The following is an 18,866-nucleotide window of genomic DNA, read 5'->3' on the forward strand; positions in this document are numbered from 1 at the left end:
CTCACTCCACACGGAGTTTAGCCACCTCCTGGACACTGGCAGAAGCGCCTCTCTAGCAGACATCTGTAGAGCTGCGGGTTGGGCTATGCCCAAACACCTTCGCAAGGGTTAACAACCTTCGCGTAAACCCGGTGTCAGCCCACGTCCTGCGTGGCGACATGTAGGACTGGCATCCGGGGGGGCGTATGCCTGCGAAAGCACCTTTCCACCCTCTAACAGGTTGGGTCAGTGTGCTATTTACCTTTTCTTCTTACCCGAACACATCGCTAAGAAACTGGTACCTCACCAGCCTCCCTTCTTACCCAGACACTGGTTAAGAATAGGCATTCCATCCATCACCAAACAAGCACCCCCTGGGGGCTGGCTGGGCAGAGCAGCCTTCCCCCTTAGGCCGGGATACCATGTGAGCTATCACAGATAGCTCTAACCGGACCTAGTGCTACCGGACGTCTGTAACACCCCCTCCGTGGGCTGTTCCGTCTGATGTATCCTCATGAGAATGGTTCCCACTCCTGGTAACCCATGAGCTTCCCCAGGTGGGCCTCCACCTCGCGGTTAACTACTCAGTCCGCACGTTCCATGCGTTCTCCTCCAAGGACGAGACCATACCTATATCCACCATATTCCTCCCCACGGGTAGGAGGTGGCCTCTGTAGCGCTTCTCTGATTAAGAGTCGCGCTTACCCGGTGTAAACTGATCTGGACGGCCTCTCGCCTATAGAGAGCTAAGGCCCCGTCCGTGAAAGTTACCGGTCAGGGCTGTACCCATCTTTCTCCAAGAAAGCTCTGGAACCCCCCGACCACCACACTGGAAGGTTACAGTCTCACGAAAGCTTCGAGATGACACGCCCAGGCTTGTTACCGTCGCTTCGCTAGAGATTGTGACGCGATACAGCGTTGTGGCGTTTTCCATAGGCAACCCCATCTGTCGTTCTCGACACAACGTCGAGAGACCGACAGAAAGGGAACGTCTTGGTTACGTATGTAACCTCAGTTCCCTGATGGAGGGAACGAGACGTTGTGTCCCTTATGCCACGAACACGTATCGTATTCTGCTGCAGTTTGAGAGGTCTCAGGCTCTTCAGAACAAAGGTAAGTGAATGCTGCACGCCGGCCTCCTTTTATACCGGATTTCCGGGGGCGGAGCCCGGCATGCAAATTGCATTCGCCAAATTTCATTGGCCTTTTCTATAGTAGTCAGAGTTGATTGGTTCTCAAGGGCGAACCCCATCTGTCGTTCTCGACACAACGTCTCGTTCCCTCCATCAGGGAACTGAGGTTACATACGTAACCAAGACGTTATAACTGCTAATTTGTATTGGAGAATGACTTTCGAATATAGAGAGGATTATATATGTTCAAGAAATTCCATCTGCGTGTCATAACATTTTTATTAAAAGAAAGTTAATAGCAACTTTAATTTTAATATTGAATATATGTTAGGGGGGCTACGGATCCAACCGAAAAAGAGAAAACCTAAACACTTGGCAACCAGAGTGACTGCATATTAAAACATATTTGCTTGAGTTCTACTTACTGCACGTTAAATAATCTTGTAAACCACATAAACAGCACTTGGGTTTGCTGTTGGGCTCCCTCAAAGTTTGCAGACGGTAAATCGGGGAAGCCTTGCCCTGGCACGAGCACACCTTCTACCTAGAGTTTGTGAAAGAAGGTTCTGAACGACTGCTGTAATAATAAACTATAACTGTCACAGAGGCAAGCTTTATTCCCAAAAGTGCATTTGAATAAATACACAAATTACATCCAGTGACAACTCCCCTTAGCCCAAGAAGACCCATCTGAAATTCTCATTCTGAAGTCTATTTTGAGGGCCGTAGGACATTTCTCTGCTTTGGAAAAAGAGCTTGTGTTAGTGCATTATAACCAGTCCTTGGCCACATCAAGAGACATTTAGTCCAACTGGCCAGGGAACATTTCATCATCCCTGTAGTTGCATTTTCTGTGATCTCTTGTTTGTAAGGAATTGGAGGAATTAATCTTTCTGGAAACTGATGGAAAGTTCCAGCGTTTTTAGTTATTTTAGAGCGTTTAAATGGCATAATTTGTACTTTTGCTTTAGCATGACAATCTTCAGCTGGAATATAATTACTTTATATGAGCCATGCAGCATCCAGTGCCTTTTAAGGCTTAAATCCCACTTTTGAGTGAAATATGATTTCCAGTGTTGTACATTTGAGGATTAGTTTGTTTTTTCTGCGGTTGAAGGACCGGTTGACAAAAATCCTTGTTCTCGTAGGCTGAAATATTACCTAGACAATGATTCACCCTGAGGCAAGTGCGGGCTCAAATGAATATGAGTGGTCAGTTTTAAGCTTTGGGATATACTTCATTGAGTACTTTGAGTAAAAAACTTTGAGTGCAACTTAAGAATAAGGCTGTGTACTTTACTGGTGATCGGAAAGTCTGGGGGTCAAGGTTTGACTGGATAGCTGCAACAGTTAGCAAATGTTGGCAGAGTAACTACACATTTTTTTCATGAATTGCTATTCATTAGGGTCCAGGTATTGTGACATATTTGCTCTGTTATTATAGTACAGGATATCTTCCTCTCACTCTAAATCATTTTTTACACTGACCCCACAACCTATTCTCTTACACATTGGGGTTCTGAGAATATAACTGTAAAAGGTATGCCATCTTTGGTCAACATACTACTATTTGCCACACACATTGGCATGTCTGAAACTTTTTGTATCTGTGGATGTTTCTTTTAAAGTCAATAAAGTTGACTGACAAATTATGTGTCCATCTGATTTTGGCACATATTGAAACTGCCACATCAAGTCATTAATGAAGCACTGAACCCGATGCTTGAGTGACAGGCCCTATCTTGAGTGAGTGACAGGCCCTATCTTGAGTTTTGAGTGGCAGATAACTGAAAGTTCAAGTGCTCTTGCAAAGTCACCATGGCAACTGTGCTCTCCTCTCCTGTCACACTAACATCAAGTGCTCTGGGACTACAGCTTCAGCTGAGTGTCCTTGATAACATGACAGATGGAGTTTTAAATCAGGTGGGACATCATGGGTGACTCCCGTTTTGGGAATATAGGAAAACCCTCCATTTTCCATTTTTTGCATTAGATAATGGTAAATCATAAACATAAAAAGAAGAAATGTTGACATCTCTATTTTAATGTTTACAGGATGCGTTTATAGATTACAGTATAATCTGTTTTACCCAGTATCAGATCACATTGATAATGCCCGCTAACTGCAAAACAGAATCTTACAGATTTGCAAATCAATTTAATGCATAACTGGGGTTTAAACACAACATTTTAATTTGCACGTAGGTGTTGTGGTCGAAAACACAAAGTTACTCCATGTTAAAGCATTTTTAGCTATGATTTAGATATGAATCAGTAAGCACTTCAATATTTCAAACAATCTCTTAAAATAAACAAACGAACAAACAAACCAAATATAATAATTTATTCACCTAATTTGTTTACAATCTGTGTATACTTTTTATTGTACTGACCTTAAAGGTAGATATGTTAAAGTTGAGATGTCATAATCCAATTATTATCCTAGATTCGTTCTGGTATATGAAATCTTGAAATCTTGAAAAACAGTCCAACCTTTTCTAAAACCAACATAATATTAAGCTACAAAATACAAAGTTTTTGATATCATATCATATATTTTGAATCATATTGTAAAACCATTTTGTTGTCTTCTAATGAAAGTGAGCTCTCCAAAACTAACCTTTCACACACGGTGTCAAGCATTTTCTTTATCAGTTAATTGATGCAATTAATAAAATAATGTTATGTGATTTTATAAATATTATTTTTATATTACCAAAGCCCTCTCAAGGTCTTTGGCTATTATTCTGTTAAAGGCCAGACTGTCACCTGTAGGAGGAGCTATGGATCATAACATGTGCTATTACTAGGAGAAGTGGAAACGGTTCCCTCTAGTCTTTGTTTACCTTCCATATAAGCACAGGAATATCACCAGGATATAAGCATGCAGGACTATTAGAGTGTGATTAAATGAGAAATAAGCCAAGATACTGACAATCATCTGCAGTTTCAAAATGTTTCATACATATTTCATTTTGTAAACACATCAAGCAGCATTTATGAGGTTACATCCAGCAGAGAGGGGAGAGGGAGAAGATAGAGGGAGAGACAGAGAAAGTGAGTGAGTGAGTGCTTTTATGCGTGAGAGAGAGAGAGAGAGCGGGGGGAGCAAAGAAGAAAAGAGAGAGAGAGAGAGAGAGAGAGAAAGAGAGAGAGAGCAAACACAAGGATAGCAGGCTTGACATATACATATTCGCAGTGAACAAACACAAATCCTAATGCCAGAGAGAGACGAAGCCACTGAGAGAAGAAGGTCACCTCTAGAACACTGAAGAAACGGTATGTCAGCTCAACACTTAAGACTGTTTATTGTGAGCATGAAGTATGGATTAAGTCAGGATTTCTTCTATTCTTGGTGCTGGTGGTGGATATGGGAAAGCCTGTATGTGCACTGCAAATGGATCACAGCTGAGAGTTTTGTAGATGTGTACTGATTTGTTAAATGTATTTGAAAGAACCTTAAGTTCAATGTCTTATATGACATTGCCGACTGATCTCTGCATATACTGTCAGTTCACAGGTGGGTCAAACGTGAAGACCGAAACTCAGTGGAAGTCTGGAAATGGGAATTCAGGAGGTCCTGCTCTGAATTGTTGTACACACAATTTGATGCCACATCCCTGAAAGTCGACAGGAGAACGCGTTGCATTCCTGAGGGTCACAATGGAGAAACTCTCTGAGAAAGAGAAGGGGCTGATCCGGGACAGTTGGGAGAGCCTGGGAAAGAACAAGGTGCCACATGGAATTGTTATGTTTACGAGGTAACGTATTCAGCATGCCACATGATGGCATAGACAAAACTCTGCTGAAGCCGGGGAGGATGCTGTGCAAATTAGTCAACATGTTTATTTAGAAAGTTGCTGCGTGTTCCATAGGGCCGCAGTACATGCATCTCAATTGAATACAATTTGAAATTAATTTGATTTCACATACATGAAAGAAATTATACAATCTGAAAAAACAACAATACATCAAACTGAAGCATGGTAAAATTATATAATAATGTTTACCAGATTATATTTATTATTGAAAAAGGAAGGTATAGCAAATTATTTGTGCATTAAGCAGATGCTATTTCTGTGCTTTTAATGACCTTGATGATATTTTGATCAATATATGTCCTCCCTTGGAATCTAGCCGGTGACCTTGGTATTGCCGGCACTGTTGCGCTACCGGAACACAATAAACACGCGAACCAGCATTTATTTAAAATTTCACAACAATCCTCCTTCAGTCTCCCACTGTCTGTTGCTCTAGCCGCAGCTCAGTAAGAGGCTTGACTTGTTGCTTGGCGACAGGGAGCTGCAAGATCATTTTCATCTGAATCCAGCCTTCACAGTGGAAAGATGTTTCTAAGTATCACTTTCCTGAGTGTTTCTCTTTAAACTCGCCATAAAGGACATCAACTACTGTATTTTAAATAAGTAAAAGTGATTTAAATATATGTATCGTTGACAGAGCGCTCAAGGACATGCATGAAATGCAACTGTTAAAGATCTGTAGCATTGACCGATGTGCAACATTTCTTTGATAGGCTTTTTGAGCTGGACCCAGAACTACTTGCGCTCTTCAGCTACAACACAAACTGTGGTGTTGCACCTGAATGCCTGTCCAGCCCAGAGTTCCTTGATCATGTCACCAAGGTAAGCCTGAAAAGTATTATCTTTTAGTACTGGGTCGGGGAGGGATAAGGGGGGGGCCATTGCCACCCCAAATTTTTCTTGGGTCCCTACAAAAATATCCAACTGACAATTAAATGTCGATTTAATCGCAGAAGAATTTATAAAAATAGCATGCAATGAACAAGGAATATATGTCTGCCCAACCAAAATATGTGATTGCCCCAGTTGAGCCAGCCTAGTACCGGTCCTGATTCTTCTGCTAAACGTTTCATGTACACAGAAGAAAACCTAAAATATGTTTTCATGCTAAACCAAGGATTGAAATCTACTCTTTGGAGTTTAGTTTGTGTCACAAACCTCTACAAGCTAATAAAAGTCTTCAGGATTACTTGGATATTTATACACATGAGTGTCATAGGGTGTTGTAACTAAATTCTGCAGGTTGGTGGACCTTCAGGAGCACATTTGAATCTAGCCCTGATCTAAACATTACCAGAAGTAGGCCATGAGCCAGCTTGCTCCCCAGGGATTGTCCCAGTTATATGTTCATTGCGCAGTTATATCATGTGAAAGTTGCAGGGACAAATTCCACTGTTCCAGTCCTAATAAAGATGGTTTGATTTTAAAGTGCTTTGAGTCACTTGTATTTTTAACCGAAGGAACAATTTATGGCTTTGGTGTAAAAAAGATTCTTTGTATGTCTATGCAGGTAATGTTGGTCATTGATGCAGCTGTAAGCCATCTTGATGACCTACATACTTTGGAGGATTTCCTGTCAAACCTAGGTAGACAGCATCAAGCAGTTGGGGTGAAGACCCAGTCCTTTGCTGTAAGTACACAATAATCTCAGTGTCCCTGGTGACAAATGATATAAATTACAAATTACAGCTGTGACGCTAAAATGTCAAAGTGACAGAGAGACTGGCGATAGATTCAGGAGGCAAGTTTGATTTTATTCTTTAATCAGGTGGTTGGAGAGTCTCTGCTGTATATGCTTCAGTGCAGCCTGGGTCCGGCATACACGGCACCGCTGCGCCAGGCCTGGCTCAATATGTACAGCTTTGTGGTGTCCGCCATGACTAGAGACTGGGCCAAAAATGGAGAGCACAAGACCAACTGAAAAGGAGGTAGATGTGAGATTCACACTGAAGATATACCATACAGTATGTAACAAACGATTGCAGATGTACAGTTACAAAAAAATCTTTTGAAAGAGTGAAGGGGCTTGATTTATTACAGGGAAAATCTATTCAACCGAGTTGCATCGGCTTCCTAAACAGTCCCAACTGTGGTAGCTTGCTCTAACTGTAGTCTGAGAATGTACGAGATGTCAGAGATAACAACGCCTAAACGACGTTGATAAATCCTGGACGAAGTTTTTGGTTGAAACTTCAAAGGCAAAATTTGCTTTGTACATATAGTCATGACTAAACGTATTTCCTTAAAATATCTTAAATGACTGTCTAGATGTATTGATGTTCCATGTTCATAGGTTTGACTATGCACATACGGGCTTGGTCATCTTAAATAGTTTTGGTAGCCTCTAGAAACGTCTGGAATCTAGAAACGGTCTTTACAAAAACTATAATTTTATTTTAAACCTACGTTAAACAGGATGAATTTTCTAGTAAACTCAGAGTAGGGGTCAGTTAAGCACATCAGCATGGTTCTTATGAATAATTCAAGGGTCGCTAAAGATCCTTCGACTTAAAAAAAATATCACTAGCCATAATAAGTTATTGTTACCATTGGATTATTTGATCATAAAATTTACTTTGTCACAATGAACGGGATTTCTGGCGATGAAAGTTGATTTTGATGAGATGAAATGACGAGAACTGTTACATCCAAAATAGCTTTTGGAATTTTTAGACTGTTAATTTATCAGCGTGTGCCATCTCATAAGTTTACATTTCCATTGTATGAGATCATACTCGAAGCACTCACATACTCAAAAGTGTACCAACGACAGACTTTTGAAGACTGTTAATATTTACTGCTCTTGTGTGGACCTAAGTGACTGTTACAGTATATTATTTTAGCTAGATGATCTATTCACTTTGGAATTGTAGGTAGTACATTTTTATGTCAACTGATCCGCTTGGACAAGAGCTAAGAATAATGACTTTTTTTATTTAATTACCTTTTTAATGTTTTGTTAGCAATCATTCTGAATAATATTTTTTTTAAAGCGCCGTAATGTTAGTTTACAACATACGGACTACAGTTTATCTAGAGATATATTTGTCACGATTATGAGCTATAAAATAGTGTTTAAAGCGATGATAACTGTTTTGCTGCTATCATTAAAAAAATCTATGTCTTTGTAGAAACGTGGTCCTCTTTATACCAGAAATATTTCTACATTGGAAAGGTTCTGGCCAAGTATCTCAAAATGCATAGAGGTAACTGTGTGTCACAGCTTGATATGTAATCTTTTGGTATGTTACAACTGATGTTTTACTGTATATGAAAGTACCTTCTTCAGGTATAAAATCTTTTGTGTATATTTAGGTGTATGTGGATTGATCATTTTATGTATTGCTTAATGGTGAACTATGATACTGTATTTTATTTGTGTAAAATATACATTTTTGTCTCTCAAAGACTGCCCTTGCTGAAAATGTACCACCTGATGGCTTTCCAATAACCTCTAAGATGTCAGTCTTTATTGAATGATGGAGCTTATACAAGGATGGAAGGAGGTTCTTTGTGATTATCTCTGTTTATTGACCACTAAAGAATTGTTAATGTGCAGTGTTTGCCCCTGTGATTTTCCTCTTGATATTCTACTCTAAATTGTCTCAATGTCTACCTCACTGAAGCAGCTGCTACTGAACAGCGATGTTATGACCTGACTCCTCAGTAACCAAAAAAGTGATAAGTCACACGGTACGTTTTGTTTCTTCAGCCAGTCACCAATCCAGCAAGCATCAGGATAACTGAAGACTTTATATGTCAACATATGTGCGTGAAGCTTATTTGTAAAACATGACATAAATAAAGAATATCTTACAGAATTCAATGATCACTGTTTTTGCTAATGAATAGTTTTTCTAAATAATTGAAAATGCTTCAAAATAATCATATATACGGTTCGGGGTTCCAAGTAGTGAAAAAAGGGATTTCACCCATATATTCAATGCCAAACCCTTACAAAAATATATCACAATATTGAAGTAGACCCACTGAAGTGCCATTTTTGCAATTTCACGTGTCTAATACATGCATGCAACTTATAACACACAAAAGACAAAGAAAAACACTTACTTCCGACAAATGACTCCATCCATCCATCCATCCATCCATTTTCTACCGCTTATCCGAACTACCTCGGGTCACGGGGAGCCTGTCCCTATCTCAGGAGTCATCGGGCATCAAGGCAGGATACACCCTGGATGGAGTGCCAACCCATCGCAGGGCACACACACTCACTCATTCACTCACACACTCACACACTCACACCCTACGGACAATTTTTCCAGAGATGCCAATCAACCTACCATGCATGTCTTTGGACCAGGGGAGGAAACCGGAGTACCCGGAGGAAACCCCCGAGGCACGGGGAGAACATGCAAACTCCACACACACAAGTCAGAAGCGGGAATCGAACCCCCAACCTTGGAGGTGTGAGGCGAACGTGCTAACCACTAAGCCACCGTGCCCCCCCACAAATGACTCCTTTAATGAAATTTTATAGAGTAGCTCCTCCCCTTTTTTAAATAACCAATAGAGTCAGCCAACACTGCAGACCAGCAAAGCTGCATTTGACAGCTTGTCATGGATGTTAAAAAAATACAATCAGACTAAAGAAAAAAAATTGAATGAATTAAAATCCCGATTTTAACCTGAGCTTTTGTTATATAAGAGGGAATTGTATTCACACGAACCTCATGTTAGTGTCAGAACTGAAAACGCCCTTGTTACTGAGATTACATCTACTATAGACACCAGGCCCAGCAAACGGCAGGTTGTACACTGCACATTGTAGTTGCATTGTAGTTGCAGAGGTTGTCTGTGATCTTAAACCCGTGCGAATTGGCATCTCTGTGATTTGGTGGGCTCATATATAATTTTTCAAGGTTTTATCCACCGTTTGCGAATAATAGAGGCTGTTTTGAAGTGTTTTGATACAATTTTGGGTGCTGGGTGATATCCATAAGTTACCGGGAGTCTCCTGTTTGTTTATTTATCATTGAGACCTGCGATCTTGGTGATCTTTTGTCTGGATCGCGATAACAGGTCTCAAATGCTAACAGGTTCAATCATATATCATCAAACCCAATACAAGTATAGGCTATACAAACTATACGCAAAGCCTTGCCATCACATCCGGGAAATAAGTCAGTAAATTTGAGGAAAATTATCCCGTGCGAATGCATCACATAAAATACTGATGCAGGGGGGGCATTTTAAAATCAGAGGAGGTCTCCAGATAAAACATCTGAAAACTGTGAATGTGGCCAGATGTGTAACCTAATGTTTACGTCTCTAACCCTATTCACAGATGGCTCCAACTATGTAAACTGCTATCCAATCAAAGCAGTAAAGTGTCTTCTTTAAAAACCTAGCGTTTGTAGAGCTGGCCTCAAAGCAGGGTTATTGATTTAGATGTTTTTGAATGTAAAAATCATGCGAACATCATAAGTAGACCTCATACAACATTATAAAACATTAAACAAGTCCAGTTCATCCCACCTTTTAATAGCTTGTAGTTTATGTTGGCTAACAGGGATTTTTGATCTCATACAAAATGCTTTGAAATATACAATTCTGTGCGAATTTTCACAGGTCAGCACTCAATTGTGCAAATGTGACCCTGTCTGTGAAATCCAGGCTAAAGTTTTATATATTTATGAGATTAGGAGTGTCAAAGTTTCATTTCAATCATAATTTCACTGTGAAACAGTGTTTCATAAAAACACTGTGCCTGTCTGCTGCAGTAGCTCTCATGACACTGAAGCAAACTCAGACTTCATTTCTCACAATAGAAAAACTATTTACACTCCCTGAATCATTCCTTATCCCCAATAAAGCCTATATGTTCAATTCACCATATAGAGAATATAAATATCTTAACAAGCTTTGGGCACAGCTTTACAACCTTTTATTATGTAAGGGGTGGATCTTTCAGATTCTAGAGAGCATCTGGTTGCATGGAATATTTTATGAGAAACTGAAGTTCAGAATGAGTTCATCAAAAATATTTTATTGGCAGAAGTGACATGAAGTGCGTTTCAAATGCTTATATCTTCTTAACTCAAATTATGTACTTTGAAGCACGGACTAACTAAAAACTACTCTGTGACTAAAAACACACGTATACTAAAAACCACAACATTTCAATTTTGATTTTATTGGGACTTTAAGGATTTTAAAATAAACACAATGACAGTACATTTTAATTTGACTGTTCAGTAAACGTATAGGTAGAATTCTAAAATGTATTTTGCAGTTACACTAAACAGAGTTCAATCTATCAAATATTGTGATTACTTACCAGAAGTAGGACACACATTGCACACAAATATTTCCTGAGAATGCATCTTATATAATGCTAGCACACTGGCTTAAAGGACAAAGGCATAGCATTTGTTCAATGTCTTCTTTTACATGTCCTATTTCCAACAATAAGAAGGTTACAAAGAAATACTGTTCACAACCTTGTACTCTGTGTCTGTTTTTCTGATGTGACCCTGTCTGAGTGTATGAGATATTGGGGCAAAACTCCAGAAGCGTGAGCTGTTCGCTGAGTTTCTGGATCAGATGAGCCATTACTGAATTCAATTACATTGCATTATTGTTAATGTCTTGAAGGCTGACTGTCAAGTCTAGGGACAATCTGCCTCACTGTATTTAAGACACAAAACATTGCCTTCACATATTCCGTGGTGTCTATCCATCACTGGTCTATAATGACATTTGAATGACTTTTACATTTATGGCATTTCTATTTTGGATTTATATGATACCAAATTTATACAAATCTTAACAATGCCATAGAACAGAACTCCCCCCAAAAAAGCGTGTGCTGTTATATCCGTCCCTAAAAGCTAAATAAAGTATTTAATGGAGAGACAATACAAGAGAGACAGAGGGCGACACGATAAAAGAGCACAAAAATAAAAACAATAGACTTGAGATCATTATTTTTAGAAAGTCTGCTATGTGTCTTGGAAGCAGTACATTGGAAATTGCCATGACAACCATGAGAAGCAGAGTGAGAAAGAGTGTGTGGAGTGTTGTGTTTGTATTTCCCGACTGAGAAAGTAAAGAAGAGTTGTTGAAGAATGTTGAAGTGACTTTGCGTTGACTGCGTTGAGTTCAAGTGTAATTATATATATTATTGGCTGTCTGAGTCTGACTGAGCTCCGCAACGGGCGCATATTGTTATGAAGTGCTTTGAGCGGCTGGTCCTTTCACAACTAAAAGACTCTTTACCATCCACACTGGACCCATCCCAATTTGCCTACCGTAGCAACAGGAGCACAGATGATGCGGTGTCCATGGCGCTGCACTCTGTGCTAACACATCTGGATAATAAGGACACTTATGCACGCATGCTGTTTGTAGACTTCAGCTCTGCATTACGGTCATCCCTTCCAAGCTAATCATCAAACTTGGAAACCTAGGCATTAACAATTCAACCTGCAAATGGATTATGGACTTCCTGACGAACAGGCCTCAGCTTGTTAGGTTAGGCCACATCTGCTCCACCACCATCACCCTCAACACTGGTGTACCACAGGGCTGCGTACTGAGCCCCTTTCTCTACTCCCTTTTCACACTCGACTGCAGGCCTGTGAATGGACCTAACTCCTTCATCAAGTTCGCAGACGATACAACAGTGATTGGTCTCATCAGCAACAACGATGAGACTGCTTACAGGGAGGAGGTACGGCACCTGGCCACATGGTGCTCAAACAACAATCTGCTCCTTAGCACCTCCAAGACAAAGGAGATCATTGTGGTCTTCAGGAAGGCGAAAGGAGGCACACACGACCCCATCCACATTAATGGGACGGCTGTTGAACGTGTTTCCAGTTTTAAGTTCCTGGGGACCCATATTTCGGAGGACCTGTCCTGGACCACCAACACCTCATGCCTGGTCAAGAAGGCTCACCAGCGTCTCTTCTTTCTGAGGACACTGAAGAAGAACCAACTGTCTTCAACTATCCTGGTGAACTTCTATCGCTGCACGATAGAGAGCATCCTGACCAACTGTGTCACAGTCTGGTACGGGAACTGTTCTGTTGCTGAGCGCAAGGCACTGCAGCGGGTGGTGAAAACAGTCCAGCGCATCACAGGAACTACACTCCCTTCCATTGAGGACATCCAAAAGAAACGCTCTCTGCGTAGAGCTCGCAGCATTATCAAGGACTCCTCTCACCCCGCTCATAGACTGTTAACTCTCCTGCCTTCCGGTAGGCGCTTCAGGTGCCTCAAGAACCAGCAAACTAGGAAACAGCTTTTTTCCCAGAACTGTTTCACTATTGAACTCTGCTCCCCACTGATTCCACTACCCCTCATAACTTTAACTGTAATGCTGCTATTACATTGTTTACATTGCACTACAGGGCTGCCATGCATGACTGAACTGTACACACCAGTTCTTCATGTTATCTGCTCTACCGGACTGTTTACACACACATAGCATCATTTGCACTCTATACTGCTCACTTGCACACCAGGAATATTAAACTGAATGCTCATTTGCACTAATGGACTACTCTCATAACTGCATTACCTCATCTACTGCACTGTAACTTTCATAACTGCATTACCTCGTCTACTGCACTGTAACTTCAATAACTGCACCAACTTCTCTACTGTACTGTAACTCATCTATTGCATTACTGCATCTATTGCATAACTGACTGCATCTACTCATCTATTGCACTACAACTTCAATAACTGCATTAACTCATCTACTGCACTGTAACCTTAATAACCGCATGAACGCATCTACTGCACTGTAACCTTAATAACCGCATTAACGCATCTACTGCACTGTAACTTCAAAAACTGCACTAACTCATCTACTGCACTGTAACCTTAATAACCGCATTAACGCATCTACTGCACTGTAACTTCAATAACTGCACTAACACATCTACTGCACTGTAACCTTAATAACCGCATTAACGCATCTACTGCACTGTAACTTCAATAACTGCACTAACTCATCTACTGCACTGTAACTGTATAACTGCATCTACTCATGTATTGCACTATAACTTCAATAACTACAATAACTCATGTACTGCACCGTAACTTTAATAACCGCATCAACTCATCTACTGCACTGTTACTTTAATAGCTAATGTCTGTAACTTATGCACACTCAAGTCACTTGCACTATTGTATAGTCTACATTGTTATCTGTTCATAACCACCTGTACATTAATGTTCACAGTATATAGCCTTCTGTTTATATTGTTCATAATACATACCGACTGTCATATTTTCATAGTACATGCCCATTGTATAGTATTTTCCTAATATTGTATTCTGTATTTATTCACACTGTATATCCTGCACTTGCTAATTGCACTTCTGGTTAGACCTAAACTACATTTCGTTACACTGTACTTGTATATGTGTAATGACAATAAAGTTGAATCTAAAAAATCTAATCTAATCTAATATTCGCAGTAGAAGAGTGAATCTTGAAAATCTTCGCCAGCTTAACTTTGTTAACGTCTTGGTTACAGATGTAACGTCTAGGTTACGTCGTGACGTCGTCTAGGTTACATTGTGTCGAACCGACAGATGGGGTTCACCCTATCCTTCCCAAGGGGGAGTGCCTGGGGGAGGAGATCAGCTCTGCTGACTTACCTGCCTGGCGATGCAGCTCAACGCACCGTCGATTGAGAGTGCTGAGGGCTGCCAAGTATACTCGACGTTGCGTCTCGCCATGACGCAACGTCTGGTTGCCGAAAACCATCGTGAAGAGGGTGAGAGCGGCTGTGAAAAACACCCAGAGGGAGAGGAAAACTCCTTGAAGGGGCTGTTGGGACGGGGCAGGATCGACTTACCAGCGATGGAATGGCTGGGGAGGGGCCCAAAGGTGTTCTTGATCTCCCTGGGGTCTTCCATTGAGGGCCTCTTCTGCTTTCGCCGCGGCTGCTCATGGGGTGGTGGTCTCCTCTTCGAAATCTTCTTCCAGGGTGAGGCTTGAGTGGGGGGCACCGGAGCTGGAGCGCGTAGAAGAGGACCAGGGCTGCTGGGAAGCACACGATGCACAGGACCTCAACGGCCGGAGGGCTGCCTAGTCCCGGCAGGGAGGATATGCTTGATAGCCTCTGTCTGATTCTTTACTGTAGAGAACTGCTGCTCGACAGTATCACCAAACAGTACATGTACATGGGTCTCCCTAAGACATCCTAAGCACGACTCCAGATGGTTCAAAAGGCAGCTGCAAGGTTGTTGACCAAGTCAAAGAAATGTGAATTTTAGCTTCCCTTCATTGGCTTCCGGTCCAGTTTAGGGTTCATTTTAAGATTTTTTTGTTCTTTTTCAAAGCACTAAGTGATAAGGCCCCTTCTTATCTTAAGGATTTTCTTAACCCACTGACATCCGCTAGACATTTAAGATCCTCCGGCTAGGCTCCCTTTTCGGCCCCCGTTCCCGTTTCAAAAGTAAAGGGGAAAGAGCCTTTTCGGTTGCTGCCCCACGTCTCTGGAATCAGCTGCCTCTGGATATCCGCCTGGCAGCTTTGGTTTTTGTTCTTAAATCCAAACTGAAAACTCATTTGTTGATTTTTTTATTTTATTATTCTGCAATTTGTGTATTATTGTCCTCATGTTTATAAGTGTTGTTGTTTAGTTGACTCTGTGAAGCATTTTGGATAGTTCTGCTGTATTTAAATGTGCTATATAAATAAACTTTACTTACTTAACTAAAATTGTAGTTACTTTGAAGACAACAGTATATAACATAGCTTTGTTTTATATAGTCACAACATGATTTTCATTGTTTTGATTTGTGTTTTTAATACTCTGCAATCTACGTAGTGGAAGGGGTCAGAAACTGCTCAAGCAAAGTTCTCCTGTAGAGAAGTGCTCCACCCGATCGTTCTAACCCTCGCAAACCGAATTTAAAACTGAATGTCTCATGACATTTCTTGTCCTACAGTGTGCATGATTGTAGCTCTCCTCTGACTGTGTCCTATGGTTCTGGACCGGTAACATCACCAATGTGTCACCAGGATACTAGACGAGCCACATCACGAATGCCTTGCAACAGTTTATTGGCAGTCCTAAGCGAACAAAGGGGATAATCCATAGTTAACCAGGTAAGCAATCCACAGGTAAGCAGGTCAGCAATCCACAGGTAAGCAGGTAAGCAATCCGCAGGTGAGAAGGTGTAACACATAAGAACTGGGTCAGCACTAAACGAAACACAAATGACGAGTAGACCTCACAACCAACACAAGGCATATATTGAGTTCATGGGATGAGGTTCGGTGGAGTGTCACCATACTGTCCAACCCTCATTTTCTTGAAAAGTGTGCAATTCTGTAAAATGAATGCGTCGTGAATGAACCCTGGGTATTTAGCCACAACGTTGGTAATTTAAGTTTTAGAGTCACACAATACCTAGACGTTGATGGAGTGTGTGTGCTTCCTGGTGCGGAATACATGCCTTTTTAAGGGGTATCAACCTAACACCCTTGAAGTATGTGTATGAAGAGGAAATGTGTTCACGCCTTTTCAGCGTTAATTTACACTGAGTGTCTTTAGTAAATGTAGCAGGTCTTTCAATAGTCTGTGGTAAAAAAAAATTACCCAAAAAGAGCTGTTTTTGCGCTGCTGCAAGTTGTTGGTAAATCTAGCCCGCCCATAGTTATATTTTATTCAATTTCAGTCAATAGATTCTCCAAAATCTGTACACTGGTCCTTTAAAACTTATTTTAAAGCTTTTGAAAAGCATATGTACAAGTGATTGTAATGAATGTAACTCCACACTCCTACCTCATTTAGTATATTGGGGATTCATAAACAAATTGCAAATTTGCCCCACCTCCACTCATTCATAGCAGCTTGGTCGTACTTACATTATGAAAAACTTTTTTCAATTATTCAAATATATCTATTCTTCTTTTTATTATCTCCTTTAAACCACAACAGTGACACAAAACAACCTGTTGGCGATCCCCTATCAATCTGATGTCACATTGTTTAGTCAAGAGTGGATCAGTACCTGTTCGAGATCAAGCTTCATCTCCTGAAGAAGTAAGTATTATACATCGTTTTTAAATCGCCTTTCTTAAATAATGTGTTTAGCATGTTAGCAGTTGTTTTGTTACATATTCGACAGCTAAACCTGAGACATGGTCCAAAGATAGGTGTGATGTCGTAACGTTGGTGGTAAAACCATTACCATCGGTTCAGAAGACGTTTTTGATCAAGATATTTTCTGTACAGTTTATTCATTAAAATGAAAGAAAGTTATAGCAGTGTCTTTCTCTGTGAGTTCAGTGTTTTTTTGAATGTCCTAAGTGCGACAATGCTTAGAGCTGATAGAAACAGAGTTTGCATTTGTAAGACAATGAAGTTATTCAGAAATTGCTACTCACAATGTAATAACACCTGGTTGCTGATCTTAACACACCAGTCTGTCGTATACAAGAACTCTGAATGCATGTTTATGCCTACATCTGTGTCTATGTCTGTTTGTAAAACATATGCACATGATTAATCATCAATGGCCAACATTTTATACAGCAAATAGTCAGCATATGTTGTACTATCTTTTTTTTTTATTTGTATTGCAGTTAGTGTATGGTTTTTGTTGGACAAGGCTTTACAGACATTATTGCGCTTTCCGTCATATTGCTTGTCTTGATGTCATCCAAAGCGCATGTGTAAGCCAGCCTCTGGTGTTGATGTTCCCTCTTCCAATAAAAGTAATTTAGTGACACCGTCTCTGCTGAAGTCTTCACACCTCTCCTTCATATGTCCATAAGTTTCCCCCAGGAATCCACTAATGACAGAAAATTTGAGACAGGCTGCTTAAACAGGTCACATGTTAATCAGATACTAATTGAAAGTGTTCATAGTGTGTTTGCCAAGAAAGTTAGCAGCAGACTGTAACAGTAATTTCCAGAATGTGTTCACTCTAGACATTTATGCCAGAATTGAACAAGCAACATGCCACCACATATCTAGAACCGGGTTCAATTTTAACTTTAAAATTATTAAAGGACGTTATCATAACGGTCTTTGTTGATGACATAATGACACTTTTATGTTTTTTTGATTGCCATCAATACATTATCTGTGTGTTGAATAGCATTTTCGTAAGCAACATATAGAACACACAAAACATCATATATTATAGGTTAGATCCAGATACAATCAAGAGACTTTTTGGCACAGCCAATATCCCTGGTTGTCAGAAACTCTGTCCTGGGCAAAGTATAGGGACACTATTTATTATGAGTACTGGATATTTTGTTGCCAGATTGACTTCTGAAGATATACATGGTCAGACCTTATTTACGCAGACCTTTAATGCATTTATTACCTGCAGGCAGTTCCTTTCCGAACCTTCAAAGCAGTCATACCTGTAAATAGTTTCCTAAGGGAATTTTAGTGAGGTATCAAAAATTTGGTTGTGGCTCCAATACTGGATGTGCAAAAGACTCATGCTTACATTAATGTATAACAATTCACATAAATATTTTCATATCGTTAGAGAAACTGGAGGCCATGGTGGAAACATATGACTAAAGCAGTGGTTCTTTACCAGTGGGGCACAGAGGTACTGCAGGTGGGGAGTAACGGTTCCCCGAAACCCCAACCTTTGAAACTAAATCGCAAATGCATGGAGGAACGCGATTGCAAATTGACTCATGGCTATGTTTCGTCTGAAGCTGTGCGTGAGCAGCCTTGTAGGTCCTGCGCAATGCAATTTCAGGCTTACCACAAAACTTAATTTCTACAAAGTTGGCAAACGTCCACTCAGGAAGCAGCAGCAATTGCTTCTACATCATCTTAAGAAACAATATTATTCTGTTGCACAAACATATGAGACAAAACACAGGTTGAACGTAAGAGGATACACAGCAGCAGTTCTATTCCAAGCATATAGCACCTTGTTTTCTTCCCAGGGGTTTTCACCTTCT

General features: G+C 40.5%; 1 protein-coding gene across 2 annotated transcripts; it reads left to right on the forward strand.

The window, feature by feature from the left end:
- Nucleotides 1-1,213: 1,213 nt before the first annotated feature.
- On the forward strand, nucleotides 1,214-8,717 carry ngb (neuroglobin). 2 transcript variants are annotated; one of them, XM_056767180.1, is made up of 5 exons: nucleotides 1,214-4,391; nucleotides 4,626-4,873; nucleotides 5,647-5,755; nucleotides 6,444-6,563; nucleotides 6,702-8,717. In XM_056767180.1, exons 2-5 carry the CDS (start codon nucleotides 4,776-4,778, stop codon nucleotides 6,852-6,854), a joined length of 480 nt encoding a protein of 159 aa, XP_056623158.1. In that variant the 5' UTR covers nucleotides 1,214-4,391; nucleotides 4,626-4,775; the 3' UTR covers nucleotides 6,855-8,717. The 2 variants fall into 2 exon arrangements, with proteins under 2 accessions (XP_056623158.1, XP_056623159.1); XM_056767181.1 differs by having other exon boundaries at nucleotides 4,633-4,873.
- The last annotated feature ends 10,149 nt before the right edge of the window (nucleotides 8,718-18,866 follow it).

This window comes from Triplophysa dalaica, chromosome 15 (genome assembly GCF_015846415.1).
Source record: "Triplophysa dalaica isolate WHDGS20190420 chromosome 15, ASM1584641v1, whole genome shotgun sequence".
Classification (NCBI taxonomy): domain Eukaryota; kingdom Metazoa; phylum Chordata; class Actinopteri; order Cypriniformes; family Nemacheilidae; genus Triplophysa; species Triplophysa dalaica.